Source organism: Hypanus sabinus, chromosome 24 (assembly GCF_030144855.1).
Source record: "Hypanus sabinus isolate sHypSab1 chromosome 24, sHypSab1.hap1, whole genome shotgun sequence".
Taxonomy (NCBI): Eukaryota; Metazoa; Chordata; class Chondrichthyes; order Myliobatiformes; family Dasyatidae; genus Hypanus; species Hypanus sabinus.
Genome location: NC_082729.1, coordinates 13,782,173 through 13,799,818, shown reverse-complemented (window position 1 = coordinate 13,799,818; position 17,646 = coordinate 13,782,173). Strand labels below are relative to the sequence as shown.

The 17,646-nt window shown below is 42.6% G+C and overlaps 2 protein-coding genes across 3 annotated transcripts in view; both read left to right on the top strand.

The window, feature by feature from the left end:
* The window catches only part of matn1 (matrilin 1), a 30,746-nt gene extending 23,546 nt beyond the window's left edge, over nucleotides 1-7,200 (top strand). For both annotated transcript variants that reach the window (XM_059949331.1, XM_059949329.1), the window contains 3 exons: nucleotides 2,984-3,133; nucleotides 5,213-5,299; nucleotides 6,208-7,200. In XM_059949331.1, the coding sequence (XP_059805314.1) occupies nucleotides 2,984-3,133; nucleotides 5,213-5,299; nucleotides 6,208-6,263 (293 nt within the window). In that variant the 3' untranslated portion in view covers nucleotides 6,264-7,200. The remainder of the gene's footprint in view (nucleotides 1-2,983; nucleotides 3,134-5,212; nucleotides 5,300-6,207) is intronic.
* A 6,473-nt stretch (nucleotides 7,201-13,673) lies between these two features.
* The window catches only part of LOC132380487 (nuclear inhibitor of protein phosphatase 1-like), a 43,212-nt gene continuing 39,239 nt past the window's right edge, over nucleotides 13,674-17,646 (top strand). The window contains exon 1 of the mRNA XM_059949332.1: nucleotides 13,674-13,829. Within this exon, the coding sequence (XP_059805315.1) occupies nucleotides 13,696-13,829 (134 nt within the window). The 5' untranslated portion in view covers nucleotides 13,674-13,695. The remainder of the gene's footprint in view (nucleotides 13,830-17,646) is intronic.

Sequence of the window (17,646 nt, the reverse complement as noted above, 5' to 3'; positions counted from 1 at the left end):
GATCAGCCATGATTGAATGGCGGAGCAGACGATTGGCCAGATGGCCTAATTCTGCTCCTATGTCTTATGGTTACAAATATATAAGGTTGTTGGCCTGCTTCCTGGTTTCTACGTGTGCAGGAGACTGTCTGGGTTGTCGCGTTATCATGGCAGTCATAGAGCACTTTGGCTTTAGTGGCCATAGTTCTATTAGTTTTAAATGACAAAAAAGGACAAGACAGAGTGTTCTGAACTGGAACAGGATTCATTTTGGGGGAATTGGACAGGATTTAACAGGTTCATTGGATGAGTTTTGTTTGAATGGTAAGTAAAAGGCTTACTTATGCTATACTTGTGAAACTCCTTTTTTACCGGGCTTCTCTTTAGATGCAGCTTGTTAGCCCCTCACTAACAGCCGTCGGACTCAACAGTGAGAAAATCCCCCTTCTCAGGCTGCGTACATCTAGGGTAGATATGACTTGGGTTTCCAAACCTGGGAGATTGGGATGTCTCACCCACCCGAACCCTGGTCTGTGTGAACACCGTGTAATTACTGCTCCATGCAATCGCCCGTTGGCAAGAAATACCAGACTGTACCTGGCATACAATTAGAAAGAAAGTACACTTATAAATGGAAAATTAACCAAACTTTATTAAGGAAGAAAGGGGAAAAAACAGAAAAATAAAACAGAAGAGCCCATCATAACTAAAACAGTCAAGTATGCGCAGGCTGGAGCTCAAATCTTCCAAAAGTTTAGTGCCCGGTATACCAATGGTGCCAACTCCTATTCACTGACCACTGGTAGGATTTTCCCTCTTGGACTCCATCAAGTTGCACATCCTTGTTGGATTGAATCCTACGGCCAGTTCTCTTGGGCTTCTTCTCTCTTTATCTCCCACTGAAAAAGACGTCGGCCCACCTCAGTGTCCATCACAAAACCTCTCCACCCAGCATTTTCTGGAACCTTCTCCCAATTCTACCATCCTGATTGGATGACACGACATTCCTAAGCAAGAGTATAGTAACCTCTTTAATGGTAACCCAAACACTACCAGCAGAACACACTGCTTCTACAGAAACCCATTAAAATGAAATACCGTACAACATTAGTAGTAAATTCTTAGCCAGGGCGTGACACTTGTATTTTGAGTGTGATATCAGGCATCCGGAAGCAGCATGTTCTTATTCAGGTGAAGGGCAAACCAGACTCATTTTCTAAATCAACACACACAAAGAGGAAAAGGTTTTACACGGATGTCGCTTTCTTCACAATGTGTCAAGAATTCCTGTGTTGAATGACATGTTTAGAAGAAAGCATTGATGAGGAAATCTGTTGCGTTATCATTCTTGTACATTTAAAATAAGTACATTTGTTTAATGATCTGTATGTTGTTCCTCTCCGCGCTCTGTGGTGCATCGGGCGGCAGCCTTTTGCAGTTTACTTAGCATTTGTCTGTTTTTACAACCGAGTTGCTAGCTCGATGCTCAACCCAGCATGGATGGACAGCGTTAGATTTGATCCAACCGAGAGAATTAATATAGACTTTGAATTTGATATTTCCACCCCAGCCATGGTTTCCGAGAGCAGATAAATTGATAAAACCGAGGCTTTGGAACCTTCTAGGAATTGAACGTGTTGACACAACAAACACTTTTGCTCTCTAAAGAAAATATTCCCACATGTCAGCTCTCTGTGTAGAATGACAAACTTCTGAACTGTCTGTCACTGTCGATCAGATTTTGCACCAGGTTTTATCTACCACAGTTCTTTATTTCCATTCCTGTGCAATCATTGTATTCTATCAATGTGCCCCTTTCACAGTATCTGCATCCTCCCGGGTCCTCAAATCCTCAAGGTCCTTTGACAAGCCTGACACAGAAAACAAGAACCGATGAATCAGCCTGAGAAATCAGGTTGGAAGAGCATCACCTTATATTCCGTCTAAGCAGCCTCAAATCTGATGGCATAAACATTGATTTCTCTAACTTCTGGTAATCACCCCCCTCCTCTCCTTCACCATTCCCCGTTCCTGTTTCCCTCTCTCAACTCATCTCCCTCTGGTGCTGTTCCCCCTTCCCATTCTTCCATGGTCTTCTGCCCCCTCCTATGAGATTCCCCCCTCTCCAGCCCTTTATCTCTTTCACCAATCAACTTCCCAGCTCCTCCCCCTCTCCCGGGATTCACCTATCACCTGCCAATTTGTACTTCTTCCCCACCAGCTTCTTACTCCGGCTCCTCCCCTTCCTCTCCAGTCCTGGTGAAGGGTCTCGGCCCACCACGCCGACTGTTCACTCTTTTCCATAGATGCTGCCTGGCCTGCTGAGCTCCTCCAGCATGTTGTGTGTGTTGCTCTGGATTTCCAGCATCTGCACACTCTCTCACGTTTGAGAAATCCACATAGTGAAGCCACGCTGCCCCTTTCAACAATCAAATCCGGCCACCACTTCCAACAAGAGTCAATGAATGGGGATGAGAAAACAATTCCCCTGACTTCTTTATTCCAGACGCACAAAGCTACTCCTGCTCCAGATGAAAAAAAATGGTTAATTGCACCCACTAAGGGAATGGACCTGTGAATCTGTGGCACTAGTGTGCTCAGCATAATTATACATTTTGTTATTGAATAACATAGGAGCATTCATCTTTCTCTATGTTACTTGATCTTTGGGGGGTTTCAACTTTGTTATGCCATGATCAAGGAGTCCATGGACCAGGTTGGAAACACCTGCCTTAGAGCCTAGAGTTTTTATTCTTGACAATAGTAAGTGGCAGGACAATGCCAAGTTCATGTAACAATACAAGCAATACAAAAATGGTAATACTTTCCCCTACTGGGCAACAGCGGAGAAGATTTTCAAAATGCAATCAGTAATTCACTCTTCCTGACGAAGGGTCTCGGCCCGAAACGTCAACCATACTTCTCCTTATAGATGCTGCCTGGCCTGCTGTGTTCCACCAGCATTTTGTGTGTGTTGTAGTAATTCACTCTTATATGTTTTCAGGGGTTAAGATGTTTGCAATTGGAGTGGGGAATGCCCTGGAAGAAGAATTAAGGATGATTGCTTCAGATCCAGTCAAAGATCATTACTATTATACCGCAGATTTCAAAACAATGAATCAAATCGCAGACAAATTACAGGTTAAAATATGTGGTAAGTTTTTTTTTCATTTGCTTTGAAAATAGTTCAGTATTGTATTTTTATTTCTCTAAGTCTGGATTTTCAGACTAGGAAACTCGGCAAATTCTGTTCCGCCCTCATCCCTGGGCAGAATCTTGGATTTCTGAACATTTGATAGTGGGAAATAATCGATATTTTAGTATCACCAACAATTTAATCTCTTTTTTTCCACAAACAACAGAATATCTGCAGATGCTGGAAATCCAAGCAAAGCGCACAAAATGCTGGAGGAACTCAGCAGGGTTTTCTGAAGAAGGGTCTCGGACCAAAATGCCGACTGTACTTTTTTCCAGAGATGATTCCTGGCCTGCTGAGTTCCTCCAGCATTTTGCGTGTGTGTTGCTTAATCTTTTTTATCGTTCATTCAAAACAGGCGTAGAATCACGTAGTGTTTATCTGAGGAATTAATTAAAATCTTTTTGAGTTGGAATAATCAGAATCAGATTTAATAACACTGGCACATGTTGCTGCTTTTGCAGGAGCAGTACAATGCAGCACAATATTAGAGAAAAAAAGACTGAATTGCAGTATATTATTAATTATTAAATAAGCAGCACAAAAAACAGAAATAAAAAGCAGTGAGGTAGTATTCATGGGTTCAGTGTCCATTCAGAAAATGAATAGCAGAGGGGAAGAAGCTGTTTCTGAATCATTGAGTGTATCAGCCTCATTTTGAACACTGTGGAAATGTTTTTAAATGCTTTTATGGTAAATGTTCAATTAAATTTATCCAATTCAATTGCACGAATAAACACAAAGTCCACTGCAGATGCTGGGGTCAAAGCAACACGTACAACAAGCTGGAGGAACTCAGCAGATCGGTCCACAGATGCTGCCTGACCTGCTGAGTTCCTCCAGCTTGTTGTACGTGTTCAATTGCATGAGTGTTGTTGGATGCCAGATGTTACCCAGTGCTGGATCTATGTTAGTTTTCAGCAAGTCTGTCTCCTCTCGACTGACTACAAATTCTGCTACAGTGTGAATGCACTGACATATTAGACAGACCCCGAGGGATCCTGAGGGAAATTGGGTTTCGTTACAGTTGCACCAACCAAGATTAGAGTAGAAATATAGCAAAATAAAACCAGAAATAATTAAATAATGATAAGTAAAGTATGCCAAGTGGAAATAAGTCCAGGACCAGCCTATTGGCCCAGAGTGTCTGACACTCCGAGGGAGGAGTTGTAAAGTTTGATGGCCACAGGCAGGAATGACTTCCTATGTCACTCAGTGTTACATCTCGGTGGAATGAGTCTCTGGCTGAATGTACTCCTGTGCCTAACCAGTACATTATGGAGTGGATGGGAGACATTGTCCAAGATGGCATGCAACTTGGACAGCATCCAAATGGGATCACAGATGGGAAGTGTCATAGTGGACTGACTGAATGAAAACTGCATGAGATAAATTTTGATTCAAGTGTTTAGAGAGCAAAAAAAATCTTCAGATTCTTGAAATCTGAGATAAGGGCAGAATATACTGGGCAAACTCATCAGAACAGTCAACATCTGTGAAGAAGAAAAGAGTTAATGTCTCAGGTTAATGGCTTTGTAACAGAACAGTTCTTATAAGGGACTAAAACATGACTTTAACTGAAATACGCCTTTTGATTTTGTGTTTTATAATCTGTGTTTTCACTCATTTTTTTGCTGCAGTTTGTGCAATTTTTTTGCACGTAGGGGTAGGAGTGGGGTTTGATGTTTTTCTTTGAGTGGGGTTATTCCACGGTTCTTTGTTTCCTGGCTGTCTATGAGGAAGACAAATTTCAGGGTTGTATGCCGCATGCATACTTCGATAATAAATATACTATGAACATTATCTTTCTGTCTCTCCCCACAGGGGTTGCCTGAGCCACAGAATTCTTGGGAGATTTAAGTAACGTTCGCTTTGCTATAAGTTCATTACTATCGGTGGGGAAATAGCACAATTTTCCAGCATCTGCAAAGTTTTACCTACCAATAAATATTTCTACTGGGACCTGCAAGCGTGATTCACAGAGAAGTTGAAAAACATTGATATTTTTTCCCTCACGTAGCTTCTTTTTGCTTTCAGTTGAACCTGAAGACCCATGTGCCTGCGAGTCACTCGTGAACTTCCAGACAAAGGTGGAGAAAATAATTAAAACACTGACGTCCAAACATATCCTTTTAATCTCTCGTGCAGTTTATCTGTGTATCAATATATTACGTAGGCCTCCATTAGTCTCGATAGACCATGGAGCAGTCAGTTTCATCATCATCATTATGTACTGTGTTGTATGATGTATGGTCATGCTTGTTCATGCTGTTGTTCCTTTCTCTATTCATGACCATGATCGTTTTTGGCAAATATTTCTACTGAAATTGTTTGCCTTCTGGGCAGTGTCTTTACAAGATGGGTGACCCCCCCAGCCATTATCAATACTCTTCAGAGATTGTCCGCCTGGCGTCAGTGGTCGCATAACCAGGACTTGTGATCTACACCAGCTGCTCATACGACCATCCACCGCCTGCTCCCGTGGTTTCATGAAACCCTGATTCAGGGTGGGGGGGGGTGGTTAAGCAAGGGAAAGAGGTGGGGAAGGGTGAGGTAGTGCAGGAAATGAAGAAGAGGAGCACCCGTGTAAGATTGCAACATGTGTCTCGCTCTTTAGAAGGCTTACTGATATTATTTTAAAATTCATTTACGGGACGTGGGTGTCGCCAGCTAAGCCCATCCCTAGTTGCCCTCGAGAGGGTGGTGATGAGCTGTCTTCTTGAACTGCTGCAGTCCCCGAGGTGTGGGTACACCCACGATGCTGTTGGCGGGGCAGAGGGGGAAATTCCATGGTCTTAACCCAGCGCCAATGAAGGAACGGCAACATGCTGCCTATTCAGGATGGTGAGTGTCTTGGAGAGGGTTTCCAAGTGGTGGTGTTCCCAGATGTCTGCTGTTCTCATCCTTCTAGACGGTACTGATATATAGTTTAGGTACTTGATTCGTTTAAAGTTTTACACCACTTTTGCCTAAACCATTATACTCCAATACTTTGACTATCATGCCGTATGGTCCTTAACAAATTTTTGCACTAGGTGCCTTCGGGAAAAAGCTGGCAGCTCTTGAGAACAGACTTCTTGTCAAATAGACACCGCTGCACTTTTCCTGACAACTGTTGACATCACCAAGTATACTGAAAACACGCTTATTTAACATACAGGGGCATCTGAATTACTAAACAAAAATGCTTTTATTTTAAAATGTCTAGACTAGTTACCGTATCTGTATTAAGAAACCCTATAACAAGGGTTCCCAACCTGGGGTCCAAGGACTGCTGGCTTAATGGTATTGGTCCATGGCATAAAAAACGTTGGGAACCCCTGCCCTATAATAAGAAGTACAGTCACTTTCATTTGAACAATGCACTATGAAATAAACTGGAAACACTGACACTTCTGGTGAAATATTTTGTATATTAAAGGAGAAATATGCTAAATATAAAACTAAGTCAGAATTTGATTTGTATTTATATAATAATTTACTTGTTTGATACTGATATTGGCAGATCACTCAACCATTTTTACCCCAAGCTCATGTATTTTGTCCACTGGCTAAATTAAAAGTCTCATTAAAAGAGCATATGTTCTGAAAATAGTCTGATACACAGGAACAAACTTCCACAGTTGTTCCGTTCTAATGTGAGACAAACAGTTAAGGCGTGCCATATTTATAATTTTTTTGGACAAAACCAAGGGACGAAATTTTTAAAATTTGCGTGCAGCCAAGAAAGCGGAACACGAGTGTTTCACCCGCCTATTGCAGTCCTCTCCTGATTGGCTATCGAAGGGGAGTGTAACAAGTGAACAGCAATATACCATCTCCTTCATGCTCGTGACCAGAGATCTATTTCTAACTCAAAATGTCTTATGTGTGCCTTTTTTTTTAAAATTCAGATATTTATATAAGTATATTTAAGAAGAAAAGGTATCATGGAATCTTCAGAGTTTTGTTAGGATGTTCTGTTTTGTCACTTTGGTAAAACTGTATCGTGTCAGGAAATCACAGGAAAATAAAAGTGGCCTAAAAAGTTCAAATGTCGCCCTTCATTTTTTTTCTGTTCTTTCGTGAGATTGTTGGACACTAGAGTCCCAGGATTAAAATGTTCCATCTTTCACACTGAGAGCTTGAATTTAAAATTGATAGAAAGAAGACAGCAATCGTTATGTCTTGTAAATTCAAAACACTTAACTAATTCAAAGGAAGACACGAGAGTCCGGAATGCAAGTCTAACTTCAAGGTTACTTCAAGCAAGCCACGTACATAACACATGGTAGCATGATGATCTGTGTCATTCACATATTTATACATATATTCCATAATGAATTATTTAAACAAATAAGAATACTTAATCAACCAGTATCTATATATAAGATTACTCAAACTTTACTTCACTATTAAATACACAACAGTAAGTTCATTTTCATTTCAATAATTCCCAGAACAGTACTATCAGATTTGCAAATTGGAGCACAATATTGATCTAATGCAGATTCTTGCTGCTGCCAACTGGGATCTTAACCTTTTCTACAAGGGATAAAAAACTGAAAATGTCAGAAAAACTTAGCAGGCTAGCCAGCAGCTGTGGATAGAGATGCAGAGTTACCACTTCAGGTCAAAGTCCCTTCTTCAGAACTGGAGAAATGAGAAAACGTTACCCCAAAGGGACATATTACAAAATAAACAGCACTCTTCCAGCTATTAGGTAGAGTTGCTATTAATGAATGAATGCTGTGAAGATGAGAGGAGGGTGGGCACTACATTCCCAAGGTTGTCCACGGGACTTAAGACAGATGTGTAGAAAACAGACCTGGATTGAATTGTAAATATGGAACAATCCCCCAAGAAAACAAAAGGAATAGAAGGCAGATGGGTCCAGGAAACAAGACTAATTTCCTTACCAAAACCTGGAAGAGCTTGAAAACCTTGAACCAACAATCATGGGAAGTATCTCAGACTGAGACTCAGAAAATGCTGGGTGCCAAGGCTGGCGAGCATAGTGTACAAGCTTTGTCTTTTGTCAAGCATCTTTTTTGCTACGTCCCAAAACAAACAACAAATAACTCAGAGAGGATCAATCATCAGTACATTTATTTTATGTGTAGTAAGGGGAGACTATCGCCACACAACCACCGGTATTATACTCCAAACAAAACGGACAGTATAGTCACTCCTTTATACATAAGTACAGCTACCCACACCTTGGTTCAAGGAATCCGTGTACTTGGCATTCAGTCAGTAGTGCATCTGCTGGTCTGCAGTGTGTCAAGGACTCAGATTCCATTGGCATAATGCTGCACAAACACTATTAGCAAAGCACTCTGGTATAGTACAGGTTCCATTTTGCTACAGACAAAAATGCCATTTTGCTGCTACACATAAAGTACATATGTAGATGTTTCATACTGAAAGTTCAAATAAAGGTAAGTGTGACACCTTTCAACAGATATCAGTGTTCTCTCTAAAATAAATTCAGATTTTGATCAGCAACAGAGATCTACAGTAGCAACCTAGAAAGGCGCCTGAGAGAAAGTGCAACTTTGACCTTCTTAAACAAAGTAAGGTTGTACTTGAGATTGCAGGTGGTTACAGATCTTACTGAGGGCAAAAAAAAATGCAGTTCGATTGTCAGGCCTTTAAATAGCACCAGCTCAGGGGCCTCACTGGTGCCCAGTAGCAAACCTCAACATTGCATCCTTGCTTTTATATTTTAGTCTTTTTGAAATGAATGCTAATATTCCATTTGCCTTCCTCACCACTGACTCAACCTGCAAATTAACCTTTTAGGAATCTTGCACGAGGACTCCCAAGTCCATTTGCACTTCAGGTGTCTGAATTTTCTCTCTATTTAGAGGTGATGAAATAATCTACAGGGATGGCATTCACATGTGACAACAATAAAGCAAATTATTCTTAAGGCTGCATGGTGGGGTTTAGAGTTGCAGGGGGATGGGAACCAGAGTGCCAGAACAGTTAGCGGTTGTGGAGGCTGATGTTGGTACGACCTCAGACAAAGTCAGGAATCAAATGGTTGAGCATGGTGCCACTAGTGTCCTCAGCTGCGTATGCAAGAAATATCATAAGGAAGGCAGATAATAGTGCGGAAGGTGAGGTGGCTGGTTTACAAACATAGGAGAGGCAAAATTGCAGTTAACAGGATGAATTGCAATGTAAAAGGCAGACAAAATCAAAAAGGGTGAATATAGGTCTGAAGGTATGGTATTTGAATGCATGCAGTATATAGAGTAAGGAAGTTGAACTTGCAGCACAGTTGCATCACTGAATCATGGCTGAAAGAAGATTATAGCTTACTGTCCAAGGATATACATTGTATTGAAAGGATAGGCAGGAAGGTAGAGGGGTGGCATTGCTCTGTGGTAAAAAAAAATTAAGTCAATCATTGGAAAGAGGAGACATAGGTTTGAATCATTGTGGACAGAGCTAAGGAACCACAAGGGTAAAAAGACCCTGATGGGAGTTGTATGGTGGTGGCATCTGTTAGTCTCACGAGACTATGGATCTGCGCCTGGAAAATCTTGCGAGTGTCCTCTCCAGGGCGCAGGCCTGGGCAAGATTGTGTGGAAGACCGGCAGTTGCCCACGCAGCAAGTCTCCCCTCTCCACACCACCGATGTTGTCCAAGAGAAGGGCAAGGGCCGATATAGCTTGGCACCAGTGATGTCGCAGGAGTTGCCAGAGCGAGGTTGAAGGCAACGTCGGACTGCCTTAGGGACTCCAGCTCCGGATTTGTCCCCAGGGTTTACTCCCGAAGCCTTTCCCATGAGTGGGTATGGCCGCAAGGCAGCGGAGGTTTGAGATCAGAGTTTTCCCTCTCTTAGATGGACTGCCTTCCCAGGCTGACGAGCTCCATCTACCTGAAGCACTGGTTTTAGGGCGCCAGGACCCGCCCTCGCCCCTTCTCCTATCAGTAGAAACAGTTCTGCCGGGCTTCGAGGCTAAGCCACACAAGAAGACCAGGAGGTGGACTTGGTTGTCAGAGGCTATTTGAAGCACATGCTATGAGGAGCACTCTTAGGTTGTGGGAGCTTGTCCCTACTACCACTCCTCAACTTGACAATCTTGGAACCTGCAACCTTGGGAGTTGTATACAGACCCCCCCAGTGGCCTACAGCTTAGAAAGGGAGAGAGAAAACGCATGCCAGAAGGGCAACGTTACAATAGCTATCGGGGACTTCAATACGCAGGAAAATTGGGAAAAACAGGTTGGTGCTAGACTCCAGAAACAGCTCATGGTTGAACCCACTACAGGATCAGCTACTCTGGATTGGGTGTTGTGCAATGAACCAGAACTGATTAGAGAGCTTCAGGTAAAAGAACCCTCAGGGACAAGTGATCATAATACGATCAAATTCACCCTGACATTCGAGAAGAAAGAAGCTGAAGTCAGATGTATCAGTGTTACACTGGAGTAAAGGGAATTACAGAGGCATGAGGGAGAAGTTAACCCAAATTAATTGGACAAGGACACTGGCAGGAATGATGGCAGAGCAGCAGTAGCTGGAATTTCTGGAAGCAATTTGTAAGGCATAGGATATATACATCCCAAAGCAAAGAGGAAGAAGTATTCTAAAGGAAAGATGTCAGAACCTTAGCTAACAAAGGAAGTCAAAGCCAACATAAAAGTCAAAGAGAGAGGTATATAATAGAGCAAAAATTAGTGGGAAGTTAAAAGATCGGGAAGTTCGTAAAAACCAGGTAACTTAAAAAAGTCATTCTGAAGGTAAAGATGGAATACGAAAGTAAGCTAGACAATAATATTGAAGCGGGTACAAGAAGTTTCTTCAGATACACAAAGTGTAAAAGAGAGGAGAGTGGATATTGGGCAGCCGGAAAACAATGCTGGAGAGATAGTAATGGGGGACAATGAAATGGCAGATGAACTGAATAAGTATTTTGAATCAGCCTATGGAAGACTCTGTCAATATGGTGGAAGTTCCAAGTATCAAGGGTCATGATGTGAGTGATGTTACCATAACTAGAGAGAAAGTTCTTGGGAAACTGAAAGGTCTGAAGGTAGATAAATCTCCAGGACCAGATGGTGTACACACCAGAGTTCTAAAAGAGGTGGCTGAAGAGAATATGGAGACATTAGTAATGATCTTCCAAGAATCACTAGATTCTGGAATGGTTCCAGAAGAGTGGAAAGTTCCAAATGTGACTTCACCCTTCAAGAAGGGAGAGAGACAGCAGAAAGGAAACTACAGGCCAGTTAGTCTGATCTCAGTGATTGGGAAGATGTTGGTTATTAAAGATGTGGTTTCAGGGTACTTGGGGGCACATGATAAAAGAAGCCAAAGTCAGCATGGCTTCCTCAAGAGAAAACCTTGCCCGACAAATCTGTTGGAATTCTTTGAAGAAGTAACGAGCAGGTTGTCAAAGGAGAATTGGTTGATGTTCTGCACTTGCTTAACAAGCTATGAGCCCATGGTATTTCAGCAAAGATTCTAGCATGATCAGCAGGAGGCAAAGAGTGGGGATAAAGGGAGCCTTTTCAAGCTGGCTACTGGTGACTAGCGGTGTTCCACATAAGTCAGTGTTGGGATTGATTCTTTTCACTTTATATATCAATGAATTGGATGATAGCTTTGTTGCAAACTTTGCAGACAATATGAAGACATGTGGAGGGGTAGGTAGTTTTGAGGAAGTAGAGAGGATACAGAAGGGCTCAGCCTGATTGGGAAAATGGGCAAAGAAATGGTAGATAGAATAGTGTTAGGAAGAGAATGATCACGCACCTTGGCAGAAGAAATGAAAGGGTTGACTATTTTCTAAATGGAGGGAAAATACAAAAATAATGAGGTGCAAAGGGACTTAGGACTAAAGGGTAATTTGCAGGTTGAGTCAGTGGTGAGGAAGGCAAATACAATGTTAGCATTCACTTCAGGAGGACTAGAACACAAAAGCGAGGATGTAATGTACAGACTTTATAAAGCACTGGTGAGGCCTCACTCGGAGTATTGTGAGCAGTTTTGGGCCCCTTATCTAAGAAAGGATGTGCTGAAACTGGAGAGGGTTCAAAGGAGGTTCACAGAAATTATTTCAGGATTGAATGGCTTGTTATATGGAGAGCATCCGATGGCTCTGGGCCTGTATTCGCAGAAATCCAGAAGAATGAGGGGTGACCTCATTGAAGCCTATCAAATGGAGAAGGGTTCTGTTACGAGTGGATATGGAGAGGATGTTTCCTATGGTGAGAAGGCAAAGACCAGTGGACACAGCCTCAGGACGAGGGGCATCCTTTTAGAATGGAGATGAAGAGGAATTTCTTTAGCCAGAGAGTGGTGAATCTGTGGAAGCCAAGTCATTATGTATATTTAAGGCAGAGGTTGATAGATTCTTGATTGGTCAAGGCACGAAGGGTAACAGGAAGAAGACAGGAATTGGGGCTGAGAGGAAAATTGGATCAGCCATGAATGATGGAACAGACTCAATGAGGCCAAATGGCCTAATTCTGCTCCTATATCTTATGGTCTTATTTCTCTCCACTTTTTAAAAAAATCAATTGTTTTATCAACTGCCCTTTTTTTTCTTACTTGACACTGTAAAAGTACAAGCAGGCAATTTTGAAGACTGTGAGGCATTGGACTAATTCGATGTATAGATAGGTATTACCAGTGGATGAATATATAAAAGGTTGCTGACTTAAGTGATTGCCAGCAATCATGACAGTGTTTTTGTTTGCCCTTGAGAGCCCCTGCTACCATCTTCTCATTGCTTTGCTGGAGGCAGCAGTAACCCTATCAGAACCACACTGACAGTGCAGTCAACCTGAGCTATTTGCCTCAAAAAAGACAGCTGGACCCCCATCACCCAGGACATGCCCTATTCTCATTGCTACCATAAGGGAGGAGGTACAGAAGCCTGAAAGTACACACAACGATTCAGCAACAGCTTCTTCCCCTCTGCCATCTGATTCCTGAATGGCCCTGAAATCAATGAACACTACCTCACTGTTTTTTTATGTTTAGCTTTTGCACTACATTTACTTAATTTACCATCTAATATATACACATACTTACTGTAATTCTCATTTTTCTCTATTATTATGTATTGCATTGTACTGCTGCTGCAAATACCTCAAATTTCACATTATATGCTGGTGATATTAAATCTGATTATGATTCTGAGTTGTAATACAGTATTCACCCTCCAAAGCCTGAAAGGCGGCTATTTCTCCCTCCTTCAAATCCTTTAACCATTACACGGATTTATAGCAAAAACAAACTACGGTAGTAGAAATTCTCAGCGCGCCGAGCAACATCGGAGGAGAAGTCAGTCCCCCTCACCATCGAACTCTGACTCCTCATCGTTCTCTCTCTCTCTCTCTCTCCCCAGTCCTGATGAAGGATCTCGGCCCGAAACGTCGGCGGTAGATTCTGCCCCGGCCTGCTGAGTTCACCAGCATTTTGTGCGTCTTGCTCCCCGCGGTGGGGGTGGGGTTAGGTGAATGAATAGGACTACATTTCCCAGCGAGCAACGCGGCGATGACCTGGGCGCACGCGCATGAATGGCTTGCGTCGCCCGCCCGCCCTTTCCGCCAATGACCCAGAATCCGGAGCGCGCTGCAGCTCTCACCCTCTCGATGTGATTCAAATGCAGGCGATTCAGATAAAACCCGTGTTCGAGTGTCCGACATGGTGAGTCCGCGGCGTTGCGGTTCGAGCTCGGGGGGAGGCTGTGGCGCGCTGGGCGTGGAGGCCCCAGTGGTGAATGTGGTCGAGGTTGACCGTGGGGGGGTTGGGGGGCCTGTTGTGCTAGGCCGCAGTGTGGCTCCCCAGTGGCGATGGGCGAGGCAAAGCCTTCTGCTCCCTCCCACCTTGCATTACTCCATCTTATCTGCAAGCACCTTTATCTCCCTACACCCTCCAATAAATTTCTCTCATCACGTTCCCACACCTCCATCCCTCCCCAACACCACCGTTCTCTGTCATGTGTCTTCCCCCCCCCACACACACACACACACCTTTACCTTGAGTTTACTATGTAAAGCAGACGATTTATTGTTTGACAGATTGCAGACATGGATTCAGATGTTGAAGACTATCACACTCTCTTCTGCAGCCCCGTAATTTATTTTTAGGATAGGTATAATATATTGGTGTGCTGAGTGCAGGTGGCATCAGCTTACCTCTGCGATTTGTAGGAATGGTGGACAGATGTAATTGTGTGGTTTGGAATCTATATTGCTTCAAACAATATGTTTGGACTGCTGTTATATAAATGCCAAGGGAGAAAGTTTCCTTTGTGCAGGGGTGCCCAACCTTTTTTTTAATGCCATTATGGAAAGGGTCTGTGGACCCCAGGCTGGGAACCCCTGGCACTGTTTGCAGCAGTCAATATGAAGCTAATGGTGGAAATGTGTGACAAGATGGTGGGAAACATTTATAGGCTCCAACGAAGAAAGAGATCAACATTGTTTTGTTAACAAATTCTGTGTTCAGGATTATTTCTGGATTTGATTCCAAAACTGTATTTTTAAGTGATTGGGAGATTATACTTTATTTATATTTCTCAAAGCAACTTGATCTTAAAACAAATGTAATTGATCGGGCAGGGAAGGTCCCATAACTGTGCTGTGTCTGTAAAATAAATGTGAAAACACAGGGTGGAGGTGCAAAGCAAACATACTTCTCCAAAGGCAAATGCTGCTTTGATGTACGTTGCTAATCTTGGACAAACTGCAAAATTTTGCCAGTCAAATATTGAATAGATGGAGGTAGGTTTCTATGCCCCAGCTCTAAACTCTGTACTCTTCCAGTGATTTTATGTTCTCCATTGTTCTGACCTGTCAGAACCCAGCAATGCTATGCTTTAAAAACCATATCCTTTCCATTAAAAATAGCCCGACTTCTCCAGCCACAACTCAACCCTCACCTGCCTGAAAATAAAGGTAGAGGGTTCACAACTTTCCAATCAAGTTCTGATTTGACAGTTCTACTCCAGAGACTTCGGTGTGTGTTTAAGATGGTGAATCAGTTAGTTGCTGTGCGAGGGAGAGGTTGGAGTTTGCAAATCTTTGTTTCTTTTTCATGCGGGGGTGGGGTGTTGATGTCTTCCTTCAACGACTTGCATGGTTTGTCTGTATTTCCTGGATAACTGGAGAAGACAAAATCTCAGTTGTTTTCTGTATACATACTTTGATAATAAAATGAGCCTTTGAGCAATTGTTAGATTCTGTACAATATCTGAAGTTGTGGAAGCTGCTATGTAAGTGCATATCTTTCTGGTAATCTACTTTTTTTCTCCTACATTACCTGCTGTCTCTGTATCGGGCCATCTGGTGAATACTGTTTTGCTGGCTTCTAGATTTTTCCTACAGGGGCTTCAATTTGTCTTTGTGCTGCAGTATTCTTTCCTTTTGCATGTGCTGATTTTGTGTGTGGGGGGGGTGACATTGGGCAGTATTATATCTATAAATCCAAGTGTTTTAATCTCTAAATGGTTTTGACTTTCCCAATCTCCTGGTCTCATAGAATTTGCATTGCTCCTACTCTCATCTCCTGTGCATCACCCGTTCTCTTTAATTTATGATCAGTGCTTGTGACTTTTGTCATCTATGCTCTAAGTTTCCAAATCTCTCTCATCTTTTTAGTCTCCCAAACAAATCACCCTGCTGAACTTTGCCAGTTTGACCCAAGGTTTTAGACACTCAATTGCTTTAGCTCATTGCTACCATCGGGAAGGAGGTACAGAAGCCTGAGGGCCCACACTCAGTGATTCAGGAACAGCTTCTTCCCCTCTGCTATCTAATTTCTGAATGGGCATTGAACCCATGAACACTACCTCATTACTGTTTTTTATTTTTGCACTGCTTATTTGTGGTGGTTGGCATCCATCTGTCTCAAAGGACAATGGGTGATGATGATCATCACGAGCCTGGGGAGAAGGTATGGAGATCCTGAGATGCCCAGTCATCAAGATCCCCCTCTCGGCCTCACCAGTGTAGTCCAAAGGGAAGCTGAAGCAATACGTTTGGCACCAACTTAGCTGTAGGAGCTACTGGAAAGATGTTCACTGATGCCCAGCCACCTTAAACGCTCCACTCTGGATTTGCTGTTAGGGTTTACTCCCGTAGCCTTCATCCCTACCGAGGCAGTGGGGCTATTTACCCATAGCTAGGTATCTGGTCCATGAGCACCAGGTCGTGCCCAGATGCCAATCGGCCTGCGTGCAGGGCCCAGGCCTCCTCCCCTGCAGTTCAGCCTGAATTCAAAAGGAGTTCAGTTTCCATGTGTCACCAGCACTACATGAGGCTTGCTGTTGAAGAGGCTACGTACTGGCAGGGAGAGATTTACACACTCAGCTGTCCTTTTTGCAAGACTTTAACTATTTAATACAAATATATGTGCTTGCTGTAATTGTTTTTTCTATTTTATCATCTTTTGCTGCCACAAATACAACAAATTTCATGACATATGCAAATAATATTAAACCTCATTCTGATTATACATCTTAAGGAATATTTGTGTTAATTTTGCCTTTCCTTTTTTTGTTTTCATTTTATTCGCCTTCTAAGCAATTTCGTTTTTGATTTTCCTGCATTCTGTTGTGGTCTTAATTTCACTTTCACTGCTGTGCACCTTTGGAAAGTTTGCTTGCTTTAACCATTGTGAAAGGTTTCAGTCCTTGCTTTGAAGGATATGCCCATCATCCATATGAAGCTTGAGTTTTTTTACATAATTATTCTTGACAACCTTTAGCCAAGTCAGTGCAACCAGATAATGTTGTTTAATAGAAAACAAAAAGATGCTGATCTGAAATGAAAACAGAAGGTACTCAGTATGTTGGGCAAAACCTGTGGAAAAGAGAAACAATAAACATTTCAGGTCAATAAGTCCATTGGAACAAATAAAAGGTTATTGATCTGAAATGTTGATCCACTGTTTCCAGAGATGAAGTTAAAAGATCAGTCCCAGAAGAAGGATTCTGATTACAGAGGCGAGTCAATTATGGGAGGAAGGGAAGGAGGAGGGGCACCAGGGGCACGTGATGAGAAGAAGAGGCTACAGTGAGGAAATGAAGAAGAGGGAAGGGAGAAGGCAAAAATATGTAAATTGGGCATTCCTTCTTCCCCAACCCTTTGCCTTTTCCACTTATCATCTCCCAGCTTCTTACTTCACCCCTTCCCCACCCTCCTGGTTTCACCTATCACCTTCTAGCTTGTCCTCCACTTCACTCCACTTTCTTATTCTGGCATCTTTCCCTTCCTTTCCAGTCCAGATGAAGGGTCTCTGCCCGAAACGTTGACCGTCTTCTCATTTCCCTAGATGCTGCCTGTGTGGTAGAGTATGTTCTCTCAGCATCTTGGACTTCCTTGCCTCTGGATCAATATCTTACTCCAGCAAGACTCTTGAGGTGGTTGTGTACAATAGATAGATACTTTGAAACCAAAGGAAATTACAGTGTCACAGTAGCATTACAAGTGCACAGATATAAATATCACTAGACAAGCAG